This window comes from Onychostruthus taczanowskii, unplaced genomic scaffold (assembly GCF_017590055.1).
Source record: "Onychostruthus taczanowskii isolate IOZ18803 unplaced genomic scaffold, ASM1759005v1 scaffold77, whole genome shotgun sequence".
Classification (NCBI taxonomy): domain Eukaryota; kingdom Metazoa; phylum Chordata; class Aves; order Passeriformes; family Passeridae; genus Onychostruthus; species Onychostruthus taczanowskii.
The window spans coordinates 6,110,462-6,128,005 of NW_024505561.1; the positions used below are offsets into that span (position 1 = coordinate 6,110,462).

The 17,544-nt window shown below is 39.5% G+C and overlaps 2 protein-coding genes across 4 annotated transcripts; one reads left to right on the plus strand and one right to left on the minus strand.

Moving 5' to 3' along the window:
- Positions 1-1,164: 1,164 nt before the first annotated feature.
- On the minus strand, positions 1,165-2,208 carry LOC121345999 (wiskott-Aldrich syndrome protein homolog 1-like). The gene is made up of 3 exons (XM_041423394.1): positions 2,016-2,208; positions 1,600-1,930; positions 1,165-1,228 (listed from the first exon to the last, which is right to left on the minus strand). The coding sequence occupies exons 1-3, from the start codon at positions 2,206-2,208 to the stop codon at positions 1,165-1,167; spliced, it is 588 nt and encodes a 195-aa protein (XP_041279328.1).
- On the plus strand, positions 1,677-16,443 carry BIVM (basic, immunoglobulin-like variable motif containing). Of its 3 annotated transcripts, none has more exons than XM_041423363.1 (11): positions 1,677-1,789; positions 2,946-3,546; positions 4,419-4,545; positions 5,460-5,555; positions 5,642-5,746; positions 7,506-7,600; positions 8,891-9,023; positions 11,284-11,355; positions 12,219-12,302; positions 13,893-13,989; positions 14,953-16,443. In XM_041423363.1, exons 2-11 carry the CDS (start codon positions 3,057-3,059, stop codon positions 15,241-15,243), a joined length of 1,590 nt encoding a protein of 529 aa, XP_041279297.1. In that variant the 5' UTR covers positions 1,677-1,789; positions 2,946-3,056; the 3' UTR covers positions 15,244-16,443. The 3 variants fall into 3 exon arrangements, with proteins under 3 accessions (XP_041279297.1, XP_041279296.1, XP_041279298.1); XM_041423362.1 differs by having other exon boundaries at positions 1,774-1,881; XM_041423364.1 differs by lacking the exon at positions 11,284-11,355 and having other exon boundaries at positions 1,774-1,881.
- Positions 16,444-17,544: the final 1,101 nt, after the last annotated feature.

The window sequence follows — 17,544 nt, forward strand, 5'->3', positions numbered from 1 at the left end:
CTCTTTCCCAGCTTATATTTTGCTGTATGAGAGAAGCCAGTCTCCTCTAGTGGAAGAGAACTTTAGAGATGTTTTTAATTAAAAGAAATTGGATAGCTGTAGAATTCACAGATCATGCTTCCTCAGGATGGCACCGACATGTTAAAAAAAAAGCACAGCAGCAATAAAGTAAAGGTGACACACTTCCACCCTCCTGATGTTCTCTCCTCCAGCTTTTTTCCCCCCACATAAGTGCAGCTCAGGGAATCCATACAGAGATTTGGCACTATTTGTCAGCACCCAAACAAGTTATAAGATAAATCATGCAACCTAATTTTAGTCTTGGCTGGCAAAGCCAACATCACTGCTATCCTAATGCCTATAATTTGGCTCAGATAAAAACGCTTTGGAGGCAGAATTATTTAATTATATCAAAGGCTGTTGGCCGACTAAGGCTCAACAGGCTTCCAGCTGGCAAAGGCACAAGGGATGCTCTCCTTTACAAGGGGCAGGTTGCCTCAGGATGAAGCCACATAAACTATGGAATGTGATCTAGGTCTTCTCGTGTCCAGGGGAGGGCAAACATGGCTGTACCCACAATTGCTCGAGCACTTTGACAATTCAGCTCTGCCTAGCCACTGAGAACCATCAAATAACACTAGCAATTCAGGAGATAATAGATACTGGTTTTTTTCCATTAATTCCAGCACCTCTCACAGAAGGTATTGCTCGGAGTAGAGGCACTGTGGACTGAGGGCACAGTGTTGTTATTGCCAGGAGTGAATCCTCTGTCAGCAGGACATCATATAACTTTTTGATATTTTATTTAAAATTTTATAACGACTTTGTTATAAAATCAATCTGAGTATTTAAAAATGAATTAATTTTACATATTTGGGCAGTAGCAGAACAGCTCCAGTTGCATCTTCAGTGTACTGTGTTTGTTCATGTTGACTGCAATGAAGGATGAGATGACAAATATTGTCAGCAGTTCCAGACAGTGTTACCTGAAATAAACTTTCGTTCCTTCATACAGTTTTACAGAAGCATTGTTGTTACACATGTTCTTACTACTGTCAAAGGAACCAAGACCCTGGTGCAAATATAAGGTAATGTGGTCCAAGCTCCCTGCCCATGCAGGGTCAGCCCACAACACATTGCACAGGATTGCATCCAGACGGTTCTTCAGCATCTCCAGTGAGGGAGACTCCACAACCTCTCTGGACAATCTGTTCCAATGCTTGGTAACCTGCACAGTAGATAAGTTCTTCCTCATATTCACGTCGAATTTCCTGCCCATCAATCTCTGCCCGTTGCCTCTCGTCCTATTGCTCGGCACCACCGAGCAGAACCTGGCTCCATCCTTTTGGCACCCTCCCTTCAACACTTATAGACATTGATGAGATCCCGTCTCAGCCGTCTCTTCTCGAGGCTGAGCAGGCCCATCTCCCTCAGTGTTTCTCACAATTCCGCGCCGAGCCCCCACACAGGCGACGCTTCCCGCCCCCGCCATCCCCGACCTGCTCCTCCCCTCCCTCCCCCTCCCGCCCGCGGGGCACCAGCGGGCGAGACCATGAGGGCGCATATGGGGGGGAGGGCAACCGAAGAAGCGCCACTCACGGCACCGAGGCGCAGTCGCGGCCCAGCCGGGAGGCGCTCGCCACTGGTTCCTCCGAGGCACCGTGAGGGCCCTCAGCGTGAGCGCGGCCGTGGCCGCCGGGCAGCCCCGCGCCTCTCCCCGTCCCCGTGCGGCGGCGGGAGTTGGTGCGGGCCGGCGGCGGAGGAGGCGGGGGGCGGCGGGGGCGCGCAGGTGAGCGCGCGGCTGTGTCTGCTTCCGGCGCGCCCGCGTCCCCGCTCCGCCGCGGCCGGGGAGGCGACGCCGGCGAGCCCCGCTCCGCGCAGGTAACACGGGCCGGGCGCAGCCCCGCCGCCCCCGCCGCCCCCGCCGCCGCTGCCCCTCGCAGGCGCCCAGGAGGGGGGCGAGCCCACGGTCCCGGGGGCCCCTTTCCCAAGCCCGCGGCTGTTCACTCCGGAGCCGGCTGGCGGCAGCGCGGGGGGAGGGGCGGGTGCTCGGATGTGTCCCTGCGCTCCGCCGAGAGGAACCCGGGCGGCCCCGGGCGGCCAGAGGCGCTCCCGGAGCGCCGCAGGTGCGCGGCAGCGGTCCGAAGCCAGTGTTGCAGGAGGAGGCAGTGGAGCGGAATTCCTGCCTCCCTCGCGCCAGGTTCCCATCTGCGGCGCGTGTCTGCAGACGTGCGAGCTGCTGAGATGACAGATAACACACACGCTGTCAGCTTGCCCTTTAAAAGTGATCGCTTAAAGCAAGCCAGCCAGCCGTCTAAATTTGTTTTTGGTAATTCTTAGCTGCCATAAACAAAACCTGCTTTTCTTTCTCACGTCTTGAAGAATAAGAGGCACGTAAAAATAAGAGGGAACCTTTAACAGCTGTAGGAGGAAAGTACTGGAACAGATTGAGGGTGGTGTTGTCAATTTACAATCGATAAGGTTATAGTTACTGTAATTGTATGCTTGAACTTAACTTGCAGCAAAAATTTGCCGGATTCAGCAGAATTAAGACCTTAAATTATGACCTTAAATTGCTGTATGGTGATTTATTAATTTGTATAAATTATTCTGTATTTCATAGTGTACCGTGACTGTAAGGGATAGAAATGAGCAGCCACAACCAAGAATATGTAGAAAGCTTTTAATTTTATTTTTTTTTTTGTGTGCTGGTTTGTAAGTGTAATTACTTATTATGTCCTCATCATGATATCACTGCAGTGTATGCTGTTGGCATCTCACAAATGATAAAAGTGCTGATTGCAGAGGCTTAGGGAAAGACACCACGTGTGTTGTGGTATCTCAAAGGGTATTTCAGCTTTTATTGGCTATGAGTTCAAAGATAAGCTTTGTGCATATTTTATGCTGAATGAGGCACCTGTACTAACTTAACATTTTTTTTTCAGGTACCTTGTTGATACCTTGCAGAAGCAATGGAGGCAATGATGAAAATCCTGTTGTAATTAAAACATAAAGAGAAAATATTCTTTGCTGTGCAATACTCTTAGTATCATTCAATGCCTACTATTTCAGAAGATGAAAAAGAAAATGGTTCTGGAAATAATGGAAACACTGAAAACAGACCTGGGAAAGAATCCCCAGAAGCTTCTCTTCACGATCCCGTGAAGCCATACTGCATGTCAGACACCTCCACTGCATCCTTGGTGTCTAGGGAAGATGGGCATTATCCATGGGGATGTCCTGTGACTCATACAAGAGAGAAGTTTTATACCATCTGCTCAGACTATGCTTTTTTAAACAGAGTCACATCTATTTGTAAAAGTCCAAGTGCTTCAGTTAGTGCCTGCCTATCAAGTAGTGCTGCCTTAAATGTTGGAAATAACACGCCTAACTTACTCAGCGTTCAAACTGGTGCTTCAGAGATTATCTACAATGAAGATGCTAACTTGGAAAGCCTGCCTGGCAATCTTGGAAAGCTTCCACTGGCATGGGAAATAGACAAATCTGAGTTCAATGGTGTGAACTCAAATCTGAAGAACAAAGCAGGTGAGGTGGTGATGTTTTGATGTGAAAGGAAAAGGCTTTTGTTTCTGGCTTGTTTGTGAAGGGAGCCGGCCAGCACGTGTGTCCCGTGAGGAGCTGCTGTGGAAGAGCCTGTACTTCATTTCAAGGAGCCTGCTCATCAGGATAGGCGAGAGAGGAGGAGTAAAAATCAAGTATAACTGCCAGGGGAAGTTGATCCAAAGCAAGGCTGACTTCTGCTTAACTGTGTAGTATTTGGGATGGTTTCTGGTATCCGACCCTTCCACTTGTTGTTGGAGTGGTTTTTTTTCTTTTGTTTTAATAGGACCTAGTATATTATGCATCTGGATGTATGGCATCAAAGAGGACAAAAATATTTCTGCTTTAGCACATGACCCAACTCTCCATTTTCTACTGTCACAGAGGCTTGGGTGTATATTATTATTAATGGATTTGCATATAAGTTTTCATCAGAAACTGTAGCTGATTTCAAGGCTGGCAGTGAAAAACAAGCATTTCATTATGTTCTGCACCTACATAGTGTTAGGAGACGGGAGGTCCATGTTGATTTGAGACTATTTCTGGGATGGGTGATTTAATGCATTAGAATAATCAGATTGACTTATCTCTCTAAACAGTTGGGCAGGTCATCATTAATTCTGTTCATGATCTAAGCACCGTGTTGTTTACAGAGCTAATGGCAGCTTTACAAACCTGTTGACAATTTAGATTATGTATTTAAGCTTTCTTCTTTCAGTTAACATTTAGTCCCAGTTTACGCTTACTAACACAACTGGTGTCTGTATTTGAGCTGTATGCTATTACTAAAAGTATTTAAGAAGAAAGCTGCAAATGGCAAACTAGACATTCATTTGATTCTGAAATTTGATTTGCAGGCAGCATGAAGAAACAAGGGACAAAGAAAAAATCTGTGGACAAAAAGAGCAAACAGTACAGGGAGTGTCCTCAACGTTCAGCTCTTGAAGACGTGAAGGAGAGAAAAGTGTTGGACCTTCGGAGATGGTAGTATTTATGAATTCATTTATGAAGTTATGAATCTATGAACTACACTAACCACATAGTTTCTCAGTAAATACTGTTTCTAGTTACCTGATTTCAAACTTCTCAATAATGGCTTTGTAATTTTTTTTTTAGTAGAGATATTAAGCATATACACACTGTCTCATGCATTCTAAAAGAAAAATTTGAGCTTCCCTCCCATCTGTTGAAATTCTTAAAACATTTTTCTTTCCAAACATTCCTTTTACTTTCAGCACAGGGAAAAAGTTACATGGGGATTCATTGCAAAACAAAATGCAAGTTCAATAGCATGGTCAGGCAAAAAGTAACCTTAATACCACTGATATGTTTTACTTCTGATTTTACTTTTTACTGGGAAATACTTGATCAGAATCTGTCATTTCTATACAATGATTATTGTATTAATATTGCTAGCTCACTAATTCAGTTAGTTTAATGCATCTGTCTGGTTCTAACTTTTTTCTGTGACACCAGAAAGTTAACCTAGGGAATCTGTGGCCCAGAATGACATTCATTAGGAAATTGGTAGAGACGTGGTTTGCCACAAGTGCACGTGTTAGAAGGGAGTGGATAAAACCATTTATTATATTAGTACAGAATCATATTTTCATACAGGATCATTTGTACAAAACTCCCATGGGGCTGTTAGAAATTTGAACTGATGTCGATGAAATAGAGTAGTGGCATCTGGCAAAGAAATTGATTAACATTTCTTCATTTTTGTTTTTAAGTATTCAGTTGTTTTGGATTTTTTTTTAAATTTTAATACAGATGGCACAAAATCATTCAATATAATGTGGCGCTTCAGTGGTATGGCACACAAAAAAGTAGTTCATGTTTGTCATGTGCGTGAGTCAAGATTGTGTTACTAATATGTCTGAGGTTTTTTGTTTAAGGTATTGTGTTAGCCGACCTCAATACAAGACTTCCTGTGGAATTTCATCCTTAGTGTCTTGCTGGAATTTCTTATATAGTACACTGGGAGCTGGAAGGTAAAGTCACACATAGACTGCTTTGCTTTGCCTCTAGAGCATCAAAACTATGTTTCTAATTACAACACTTTTTTTTTTTTTTTAAGTTTACCCCCCATCACTCAAGAAGAAGCCTTGCATATACTGGGGTTTCAGCCCCCATTTGAGGAGATTAGGTTTGGTCCCTTCACTGGAAATACAACTCTAATGAGGTATGTTTGGTTCTTTTGATGCAGCTAAGAGACAGAACCTTAAAAAATATGGTAGTAGTTAATTTATTTAAAAACTAAGTGTCTGACATGTTAATCTTCTTAAGTTTTAGAATAATGAAGCATACCTGAGTACTCTGACAATGAAGCTTCTCAAAGGGTTGTTTGCACTGGCCATTTTGAACAATTTGATGTTGTTACACAGGTCAGGTCAATGTGAAATTGTATTTGATTTTTGGTTCAGTTTGTGTAATGGTTATATAATACTCTAATGAGCATAGTCTCCTGGTTAGGAAACTTTCTCTTTACACTTATTTTCCTCTTTTTTGAAAATGCATGTTAAGTGCTTGCTGAAATGGCCTGAAAAGACAATTGATACACTACTAGCTTAATGTAAAATGTAATTTAAGAAGTGAAAATGAGGTAGTGCTGAATCCTTGCTGCATTGGAGCTGTTCAGGAACAAAAAACGTAGGGCTGGAGTCACAGAACATTTTGCAATTTTTTATCACTTATGCTCTGCTGTTTCCTGATATTTAAAGGTTAGACCTAAATTCTTTGTACTTTTCTTAAATATTAAATTAATAAGACATTCTAGGATTAAACAGAGCCAAGAAGCATATTGTACTAGAGTGCTGAACATTTTGACAGGGCTTTGGTGTGTTACCTTTTGGTGAGATTAAAAACTTTTGCAGTATTCTTGCTTGCTTCATGAATTGTATTTGATTTAGTTAATTTTTTTAGGGCAGTATGTAGTATTTGGCAGATCAGGGTTGTGCTGGATTTCAAAATGTGGCAGCAGTCTATTCTTCATCTAGCATACTGGCTAGATAGTTGGAAAATGTCATGAAAATTTCCTTACTTGCTTTAGGAAATTCAGATCCAGGATTTGTATCTCTTCAGAAGTATGTCAGGGTATAGCAACTCTATGGTATAGCAACTGTTATTGACCAAGCTGATATAATGTTCTGTCTCTTTGTGTCAACAGTCTATACAGACAAAAGTTAAACTTATAATTCTTCTTTAATTTCCTCTTTGAGCATTCCCTATGCAGCAGAGAAGTTACCTATCTTTCTGTTTTCTTTTTTTTTTTCCTGCCTTGTCCAATAATTTTGAAGTGCTTGGCAGACTGGGAAACAGGAGGGCTGGAAGCCAACCCCATTACCCAACATAGCTTTATGACTGAGGTATTATCTTCAAACTTGTGAATTTGAATCTTCCAATTTGGGCTTGTCCTTACTTAGTGCTGCAGTGAGGAGTTGCAGTATGAGGCTCCTGTAATGCTCAGGCTTTGTGAAGTTTAGGTGAGAGAAACCCAACAGGATAAGCAGAAAGTCTCATTTGAAGGGTCCCTTCTGGTATCTTAGATTTCATTTATGTAGCCTACAAATCACAGTTGAAGTTTGGTACCTCAGAATTTGTGTGTCTTTCTAAAGGCGAGTAATTGAACATTAGAGGTGACTGGGCTAAATACAACTGGACCAACATTTCACATCCAGATCTTTGGTTATTATGTATCTATATGTCAAGTCTGAAAAAGCAAGATGAAGGAAAAGGCTCTGTGTATTTACTTCTGTGTCTAGGATATGTAAGTTTTCTATTGGGTGCCATGGTCATCTACACTCTAAATATTAGTGAGGTAGGTACTCAGCAGCACACCAAGACTTTTTTTCCTAGACTGTTGAAGCACAGGAAAAGTGTGAGAAATGAAATTGCATTTAATAACTCTTGAGTTACTACAGTCTTTAAGCTTATTGTTTCAGGTGGTTTAGGCAAATAAATGATCACTTCCATATCAAGGGATGCTCATATGTTCTGTATAAACCTCATGGGAAGAACAAGACAGCTGGAGAAACTGGTACGTAGCTAATGCTAAAGTATTTATCTTACAGTGTATAAACTGAAAAATCCTGCAGTGTGTAGCATTTGACAGGACAAAGTCTGTAAGTAGTACTTCCAGTCCAATATGAGATATCAAATAGCTCCAAGTTGGCTGATTTTTCTGGTTTTACTTTTTTTCTGATTTAGCTAAAAATTTCATTTATACTTTTATTATGATAAAATACATTCTGTGCTGTGTATTCTGCCACAGAATTGGAATTTTAAGATATCCAGAAAAACAACTGCATTTCCGGTTTTGTGTTGGTGTGTGGGAAGATTTCTTTGCTGTCATCCACTGTGAGAACAAAAAGAATTTGTCCTTACTTAATGTTTTATACTTTTAAAAAGCATAAAAGCATAGGTAATGAACTTACCTGTTCTGCCTGTCTGTAGCTAACATCTCTCTTTAAAGTTATTATGATAATTCTCAATTAGCTTATGAAGCTGCATTTTTGTCTACTTTTTACGTGTTCTGTTTAAAAAATTTTACTTTCCTGCACAGTTTACTAGCCTTAGGTATAGTCTGGGTAATTACCTTCTAACTGAAAGGTTCTTTGAAAGCACAAAATCACGCTAAAAAGTTTTAAATATCATAAAAATTGATTTTTTTTTCTTGACATCCCCTGGGTAATTACCTTCTAACTGAAAGGTTCTTTGAAAGCACACTGAATCACTTTGAAATCACGCTGAAAAGTTTTAAATATCATAAAAATGGATTTTTTTTTCTTGACATCCTGCTTGAAAATTGTCATGTTCCAGTGCCTCTTCTAGTCTTCTCCTGAAACTGAGCACTGTGGTCACATTATAAACCATTGCATGCCTCTGTGTGTTCCTGAGACTAGGAAGCTCCAAGAGGCTCATGATACCAAAATGTTTGAGTGTTTTCAGTGGTTTCAGTATTATCATCAATGTGTGCCACATCTGACCTAGGGCAGCTGGGACTGCCTTCTGTTGCAGTGTGTATTTCCTGGGTTAGGAGATGCTTCTGGTTCTTTTTTTAAGTTTGATTTTGATCTAAACACAAAGCATACTTTATATTACATTTCCCTGGTACAGACTGTGCAGCAGATAGTATTTAATTTCCTGCCTGGTACAAAAAAGTAATAAGTTCGAAATCAAAAGTGTGTTTTGTGCATGCCTGTGAGGTCATGTCCTCCCACTTAAAAAGCAGTATAATTACTTTGTTATCAAATAGGTCTTTTTTTCTGCTGACTGTGTTACACAGGACCCAAAGCACCCTGGCCTGTAACCTGATCTTTCTGTGTAGCTGCAGGGGCCCTAGCGAAACTAACGCGTGGACTGAAAGACGAATCAATGGCCTACATCTACCACTGCCAAAACCATTATTTTTGCCCAATTGGATTTGAAGCAACCCCAGTAAAAGCTAGTAAAGCCTATAGGTAAGATACCGTGTTTATGCTTATTTTACTGGAAGAAGCACAGAAACTTGCTGCAAATTGAGACAATTTTTCTCCGTAAATAATGGTTCGGTTTGTGTCATATAGGCATCTGTCTGAGCTCGAAAAACACTACAGGGTGATTTGAAAGGACTGACTTAAAATGAAACATAACTAACCAGACTACATTGAGAGAACTTAAATCAGAAAACTCTAAGTGGTATTAAAAAATTGGTTTTTTAAGACCTTCTAGCCATGTAGAGAGAAGGTAGTTATTGAAGGACAAGCGAAGGAAACTAATCTGAAAAATAAAAACATATGGGCTGAAAAAGGCCAGCTGAGGTGTTTTTTAAGGCTAAAACGATAAAAGGCCAGCTAATTATAGGGAGAATCTGTTTCTAGAGAGCTTGAAAGGGAAAACAAAGTGTATGTTGCAATTTTCCTTTATAAACTAAAGCAAAAAGTCTACAGTGATATTAATCCTTCATGAGGTGGATGTGGTGAAATTTACATTTAGAAACCAGTGCTTGAGTATGGGAATAGCAAGGGTTGTGTAGATATCACAGGATGGTGGTCACGTACTTTTGTTGCATTAATATTGACTAATAACTGTGATGGTAAACTTCAACTGCTGTCATGTAAGGCATAGAAAAGTAAAGATGTGTGAAGAATTTGTTACCAGGAATTGGGAGGGAGTGGGGGAAGAAAAGCTAGAAGAGACCTTTGGGCTAAGATATTAGGTTTGGCTTTTTTAAACAATGCTTGAAATGCTGGAATACTTCTATAAGCTTAATCTGCCAGTTATTTTAGAATAGAAATGCAGTTCCCTGTATAATAATTTCAGATTTGTCAGAATGACTCTACTAGGATAATATAATACTGTAGTTGATAATAGTTTTCAATTGAATACAGATGTAAAAAAAAAGGTAATAGCACTAATATTCATATGGAATTTGGGGAGAGTCTTGTATTAAACCCACACATTTTAACTTTAAAAATATTAATTGTTGAGATATGTGTTAGTTTTTGTAAGGCATTTACCTTGCTGCTTGTTGTAGAGTGCTATACATTGTAGAGCACTCTGCACTCTCTTGAGGAGAGTAGTTTGTTTTACCTCATTCACTGAGTCTTATTAAGCTGTTACTCCTCTCTCAGAGGGGTTGCAAACATGGTATGTATTAAAGGATTCTGTTGGAATTTCTCTGTGTTCAGCCATTGGTCAGTATTAGTATTATAGAGCATAGGTAGTCAATCCCTGAGAAAATTAGCGGATACAAGAACTGGGGAATGTTAAGCAATGAAAAGTGTGGGTCACTAGTATAAGGTGAACTTCTGCCTATTTGCTTGCTGATCAGTCTGACTTTGACTTTGTTGAAGAGGTAGGGTCACATCAAGGAATAGAGAATGCTAGCTCTACTTTTGGAGTTCAAAATGTTCATTGATTGTGGTGATAAAGCATAATCATCTGAGTCCCGTTAGTTCCCAGTGTGAAGCTTATGATAGGGCTAATGAAAGCTTTTAATATATGAACAAAAGAATACAGTTTTTTATTGAGACTGAGTTCACTGACTTGCCAGGTTTGTGAGAAGAGTGTAAAAAAATATTCCCCAAGTAGAAATGCAACACATCAGTCTATTTCAGTTTACCAAAATGTTAATCTCTCACTTACTCAATCAGTTAGGAAGAATCTGCACTAGAAGACCAAAGTGAAAAAAAAAGTTTACTAGATCAAAAATACAGTCTGAGAAATAGTATGATCCAGAGTGTGGAAACATAGCATGCCTTTTAAATAATTTAAATTTATGTTGTTTAGTAATGAGTGAGAACAACTTTCATTCTGAAATGAATGAAATTAATCCATGGCTGAAATGGATTCTTAGTCACTAGTGATGTTATTTTTAAGTTACTATTAGCTTTCTTTCTTAACAACAGTTTTCTTCTAACAATGTAGCATGAAATAATAAGTTCAAGAAGCTTTTATAGCCATACTCTAGGTTGGAAGTCAGACCCAGATGAGCATCCTGTTTTCTTTGAATTTTCTGATCCTACTGAAGAAAAAAAAGTTTTGTTTTCAGAAGGATTACCAATAGACTCTGGGCAGTTCTTGTTTAGCTGTTTTTGCACTCTATTTACAAAGTAAAATTTTTATTTAAAAATCCAGCTAAGAAACATTTTAGGTCCCAAAAGAAGTGGGTGGATAGCTTGCTAGACGGAGCTTAGAGACAGTTCTTAGGTCACCCACAGACTTCCTGTATGATCTTAGGTTGCTGGATTTGGACTCGGGAGACCTGGGTTCAGTTCCCAGTTCAACCACAGACTTCCAGTGTGACTTTAGGTAAGTCAATCAATCTATCCTGTGTCTTGGTTTCCCATCTTTGCACTGATGGAATACATTATTTTACAGGGAATTTTTTGAAAGTAAACAAATTGTTCCAAGCAATAAGGCCATATGCTCTCTAATACCCTAGGCAGAAAAATGTCAGGTTTTGTCACAGTTGAAACTGATGTAGTTTTTAATGAAATAATTATACACAGGAAGTCACAGAACAGTCCTGTGTATCTCGTCAGTTTTGCCCTAATACTTGTCAGAAATTTTCCTTGACAAGATTACTGCAAGCTTTGAGCTTCTTGGAAGTTGATTGCAAAGTAGTATTAATTCAAAGGTTTGGATTTTAGTATCTGGTATTGGATGCTTAGAAGGAAGCATTTAAAGTTGCCAGTTTTGTTCTTACAGATTACCCTACAGCTCTTAGTAACAACTGTCAGCCAAGGTACAGTTTAAAAATAGTGGAAATGACTCTTTCATGTCTGTTAGGCATCACCAATAGGGAGGAAGCTGTTTGTACCACATTTATGTGGCTTTCCACAACTCTTATTTCTGTTGTTTCCTATATATTTATATCTACATCATGTACCAGACTGTCTTTCATCCAAATAAATCTGCTTTTAGTGAAAGTCTGTCTGCCTCTCAAATAGTGTGTAGAAGCATCCCCAAGGTTTGCTTTCAGGCCTTGTGGAACAAAAGGTTCCCCATACGCAATTGCAAGCACTATAGCAGAGGAGCTGGTTTTTAGTTTGGCTGAGGAAACATGTTAGAAACATGTTGGAAAATCCTAAAAAGAACAAGAGACTGTTAATATATTTTTCTTTTTAGTATGCATAATAAATCTTACTAGGATTGTGTCTTCTGTTGAACAGAGGTCATGTCTTGCAGCAAGAAGTAGAATATTGGATCTTAATTGGAGAGCCCAGCAGAAAGCATCCAACGATACATTGTAAAAGGTATGTTACTTAGTAAGAATGTTTTCTTTCAAAATAGTTTGTAGTTCTCTACTCAGAGTCACTGAGTGACTTTTTAGTTCTTTTGAATGAGTATATACATGTGTATATATATGTATCTGGAAACTGATGCCGCTTTAGTGAGGAGCTGTGTGTTTTGACCTCAAGGCTGGCTCTGCAGTTTTGTATCAGCTGTCAAAACACATGTGGGCTGCCGATAGCCAAAGCCCATATCTCTTGTTTGAGTGTGACACAGCTCACATTAGTCAGGAAGAAAAGGTAGTTAGTTTCAGCTGTTGTCATGCCAGTTGTGACTTACAGTCTGCATGGCCCATGGAGGAGTTTGCACTGGAGCTGAGGACATCCACAGGCCATGTCTGGGCTGTGCACAGAATATTCTGCTGCTGCTGAGATTGTGCACAGAATAGTCTCCTAGCTCACGTGCAGGTGCAGCCTGTACTCTGTTGTGAAATTTGCTTATCTGTGCATTCAAGCAGTACATTTAAGATGAGAAACAGTACATTTGACTCAAAGTTGGTGTCTAAACTAGACATACAGACTAGGAGAACTAGAGGGTGCTATGTAGAAATGTCATGGATTAGTTATACTTAATAATTTTTTATGTCAGTAATGTGACCTTGTCAATAACTGCAAATACCTGGGTATTTTGGACTATGAGATTAAGTGCAACAAAATTAAAATCACATTATGTTTATGATAGGAGAAATGGCATATTGCAGGTTCCAAAGATAGAACTTTGTTGTGTGGTATGTTAGCTACAGGTGGCACAGGAAAAAGTTTCTGAATACATAATAAAACCCTTTGTAATACTAATTTTGATTGTGGAGACATTCTTCCTCCTGCTGCACTCCCAGTGAGAGCTGGCAGAAAGTTCTGTGCTTAAGGAAAGGGGGCAAAGTTTGGAGTAGAAATGCATTTTCTCAACTTGGAGGGTGGCGTTAGACAGAAACGGGTAGTTAGACATTGATAGAAATGAAAAGGTGATGTACAGGTTTAAAGAGGTCTGAAATGTGAAGGTATTTGTTTCAGTTGGGCTGGAAGGAATTATGAATCTTTGAAAAGCTGAGTGAATGGGGAGTGATTGAATTGATAGTTTACAATTAAATAAAATGTAGGAGTGAGTTATGATGAGAGCTGTCTGGTAAAAGCACATTTAATGTGCAAAAGAAACCAAGGAACTGAACAAAATAATACAAAAGGGTAGGAGAGGTTTAAATTTAAAAAAGGCTAATGTTTCTCCTTGCCTAAACCACACTTTGCTTCTTTCTTTTCCAAACTGATGAATTGCTAAGTGTAAGGAATGTAACTATGACTCATGGTGCTCTTATTCATTTTGGAAGGTGTTTCCCAAGAGTAGGGATAATCACTGTGAATGCTTTGATTGAAAGCCACGCTTTTGCATCTAGCTTGATGTCTTTAATACTGAGGCTTTTGTAACTTTACACATTCACTTATCTTCAAATCACTGATAAGACTATTTAAAGCTGCAGGTCTGTATTTATGTGTATGTGTATCTTTGTGCTGCTGAGGTTTCATAAATATCAGCTGAGCAGTAATGATTTTATTCTGTAGGTGGACAGATATTGTCACTGACTTAAACACTCAAAATCCAGAATATCTAGATATTCGACACCTAGAGAGAGGATTGCAACATAGAAAAACAAAGAAGGTAAGGTAAACTCCCTAAGATGGGAGAAAACTCATGGTAGGTTTTTGCAAACTTACTCATACTTCAGCAGTGTAAGATAACTTCACTAAAGGATTTTTTTCTGTTATGAAGCGTTGCTGAAGACAAAAGTATAATGTGGGTTCTTGCATACCAAAGTCATTTAGATTTACTTGCTGGACAAGATGTAAAACATCAGTAGCTTGGTATATGCTAGGATGAACCAGGATATCTGTGTGTACAGAATGTATTTGGTCAGAATATTTAACTTTGTTGATTTAAAATGTAGCTGTAGCAAGTATAGAAATGTTCTGCAGTCAAATTACAGACCCTTTGGGGTATGGCCTTCCAACAACATTTAAGTGGAAAAGAAAGTACAATTGACTAGGATCAGGCATAAATGACTGTGTGTGTCTCCCTTGTGTGGAGTTACTGTCAATGCATGTGGCTTTCTTTCCTATAGATAGGGCTGTATCTCATGGTGGAGGATGTGTTTCTGATTTGCAGATTGAAACTCTGTGAGTAATAATAGACTGGAGAGATGATTTCAGGTGTGAAGACCCTATGGAAGACGGTGTCAGCAAGATCAGTATGGACCAGCACAGATAATTACTGAGAAGATAGCTAGAAAGTAAAAAAAGACTAGCAGAAGATAAGTGATACTAGCCCATGAAGGATATAATTGCTAGCTTAAAAAGATGAAAGAGATGAATAGCAAGTAGTAATTTAATCTGAGAAATAGTCAGAATTGATTGATGCAAGTTGTATATTTCTGTATATGATTTTGTGGTGTTTTGTTGTTTGTGGTTTTTTATTTTTTTTTCCTGGTTTGTATGTTGTGGCACTTCTTGTTTGCTTTCTGTTTGAAAGTATCATGTTACTTGCCAAAATGTTGATGTCAGATATCTATGTATGTTAGAAATGTGCCTGTGGCATTTAACAAAGTACTTTTTTTACTTTGATTAGGTTGGAGGAAATCTTCATTGCATCATTGCCTTTCAGAGACTTAACTGGCAAAGATTTGGTCCTTGGAATTTTCCATTTGGGAATGTTAGACAGAATAAACAATCCCAAACACAAGGACAAGGAATTTCCAAATCTGAGAGTGAAGACAATATATCTAAGAAACAACACGGGCGACTGGGTCGATCTTTCAGTGCTAGTTTTCATCAAGAATCTATGTGGAAGAAATCTAATCTTCGGGAGAGGAGGAACAGTGGGTATCAGAGTTACAATGATTATGATGGAAATGATTAAAATTAACTTTAGATTATAGAGTTGGTATATTAAAGTTAGTTTTAATCAAAACATATTAGGGATTTATTAGTCCTAGAACACATAAGAATAGAAATTATGGTATAAGATACAGCTTCATAATTATTAAATAAATATGTTGATATGGTTGTAATAGATGAGATCTGATGTATGAAGTGACAGATAAGCACAGATTGTTGTAATTTTGCAATCAAAGGTGAACACGATAACAAAATCAATCATTTCTTTTGAAACAATTGTACTATGTCCTGATCTGTGAAAACAAAAGAGCAGGTTGAAATGAGTCAATATAATAAACTTCACTGAATATATTTATTGTTCAAAAGCATGAAAAATTATGGTATGGCAATATAAAAAAAGGGTTATTCTGCAAATGGTGTAAGGGTAAAAGTAAACATTGCCTTTGTTTTTAGCACTTCATTTTAGTATGGCTGCCCATATCCAGTGCAAATGAAAAAAAAAAATCACATAGGTTAGAAAACCTTGTTGGATTTACAAAGAGAATGTACATTCTCCTTTAATTCCTATATGACCGTCAGTCAGATAATCATATATTGTCAAGCAGGTCTCAGTTTCTTTTCCCTGATCTGGTTACCTGTTTTTGACTGTGAGGAATCACCTGTTTGAGGATGGAACTTCTCTATTATTTTTGCTCTGTGGGTAAAGTGGCTGAATTCTTACCCTGGAGCCTCCTGAGAGCATGGACTCACTTAACACAAGATTATGAAATTCAGTATTAAAAGCTGCATTTACCATTAGCCAAATGAGCTAGCTGAACACTTGAGTTCTGTTGGCAGTTCTTTTCCTTGTTCAGTCTTAATCTCTGTCCTTTGTCTGCTGCTTTTTTTCATTTTGTGTGAAGGGGATGCAAGTGCTGAAAATTGCTGGCAGCCCCAATGATATACCTCTCAGCCAGCACACAATTCAAGCTTTTTCAGGTGTCCCAGGTGAATTCTTTTTTTTTTTTCCTTTTTCTCTTTCCCTGATAAATCCAGTTGTTTGCCCAAACACATCTCAACAGTTGTATTGTTCTGTGTACAAATGTTCATACCTGCTCAAGGATTAATTTTTTGACATAAAAAGATTTGTCATGGAATGCAGGGGTTTTGTAGGTTGCTGCTTTTGTTAACCAAAAATGGGAGACTTTTAAACTTTTGTTCATTCAATAAAATTTGTTTTCTATCTTGTTGTTTGCTTTTTATTTGTTTTGGAAATGATCCCCTGCATTTAGTGAAGGTCTTCAGCAAAGTAGGTGAGCGACAGATTAGAGTTGCAACTACTGCTTAGCAAAGTAGGTAAGATCCCTTGGGTCATAAAAAGTGGTGCTCAGTGCAGCCACTGTGACTTCTATTTAATTTCACAAAGCCTGCAGCCTCATGGCTGAACAAAACCCATAGGTTTTGAAATTTTGTTTTCCAGATGAGCTATTTTCAGCCCCTGGTTTTGCAAGCTGAGTTTGGGCTTAGGGCTCAGCTTTGTTTAGAGTACTTGAGCTGTGTTCTTTAGGGGATTTATGACTTATATAGCCAGTGTTCCATGTGTGTCTCTTAACTTTTCCTTGGTAGTGACAGTTGCACTGAGAAACAGGATCTCTCCTCTGCTGGTAGTTGACTGTTCTGCTTAAGTAGGTTGGGATGAAATTCTGGTTTTACATTTGTTTTGCCCTTGGGCTGGAGACTCACACTTTATCCACAAAGTATGTAGTATATGGATTCTTCTAGTATTAGCAGTAGCCAAGCGCATGTCCTTGGGGTTGTGCTGCAGGGAGCTTTCCCTAGGGGTTCCCAGATGGTGGGGTGCCTGCAGTGGGGTGCATTGGGGCTGTGGTTGAGGCAGAATAGAGAGAGCACAAGGCTGCAGGGGAAATCATGTTTGGGAGTGGGAAAAATAGGGCTACTTTTGGTCTGCATTGTGAGATTTTGTTCTGGGACAGGAGCCTTTTTCCATTCTCCAACCGGAAAACGGCAATAGAGCTGGTAAAAGCTCTGGAGCACAAGTCCTGTGAGGAGCAGCTGAGGGATCTGGGCTTGTTTAGCCTGGAGAAAAGGAGGCTCAGGAGTGACCTTATCACTCTGCAACCACCTGAAAGGAAGGTGTAACCAGGTGGGGGTCAGCCTCTTCTCCCGGGTAACAAGTGACAGGATCAAAGGAAATGGCCTCAAGCTGCACCAGGTGACGTTTAGGCTGGTCGTAAGGGAATTTCTCCCCAGAAAGGGTGATCAGATATTGGAAGGGACTGCCCAAGGAGCTGGTGTAGTTACCGTCCCTGAGTGTTTAGACTAG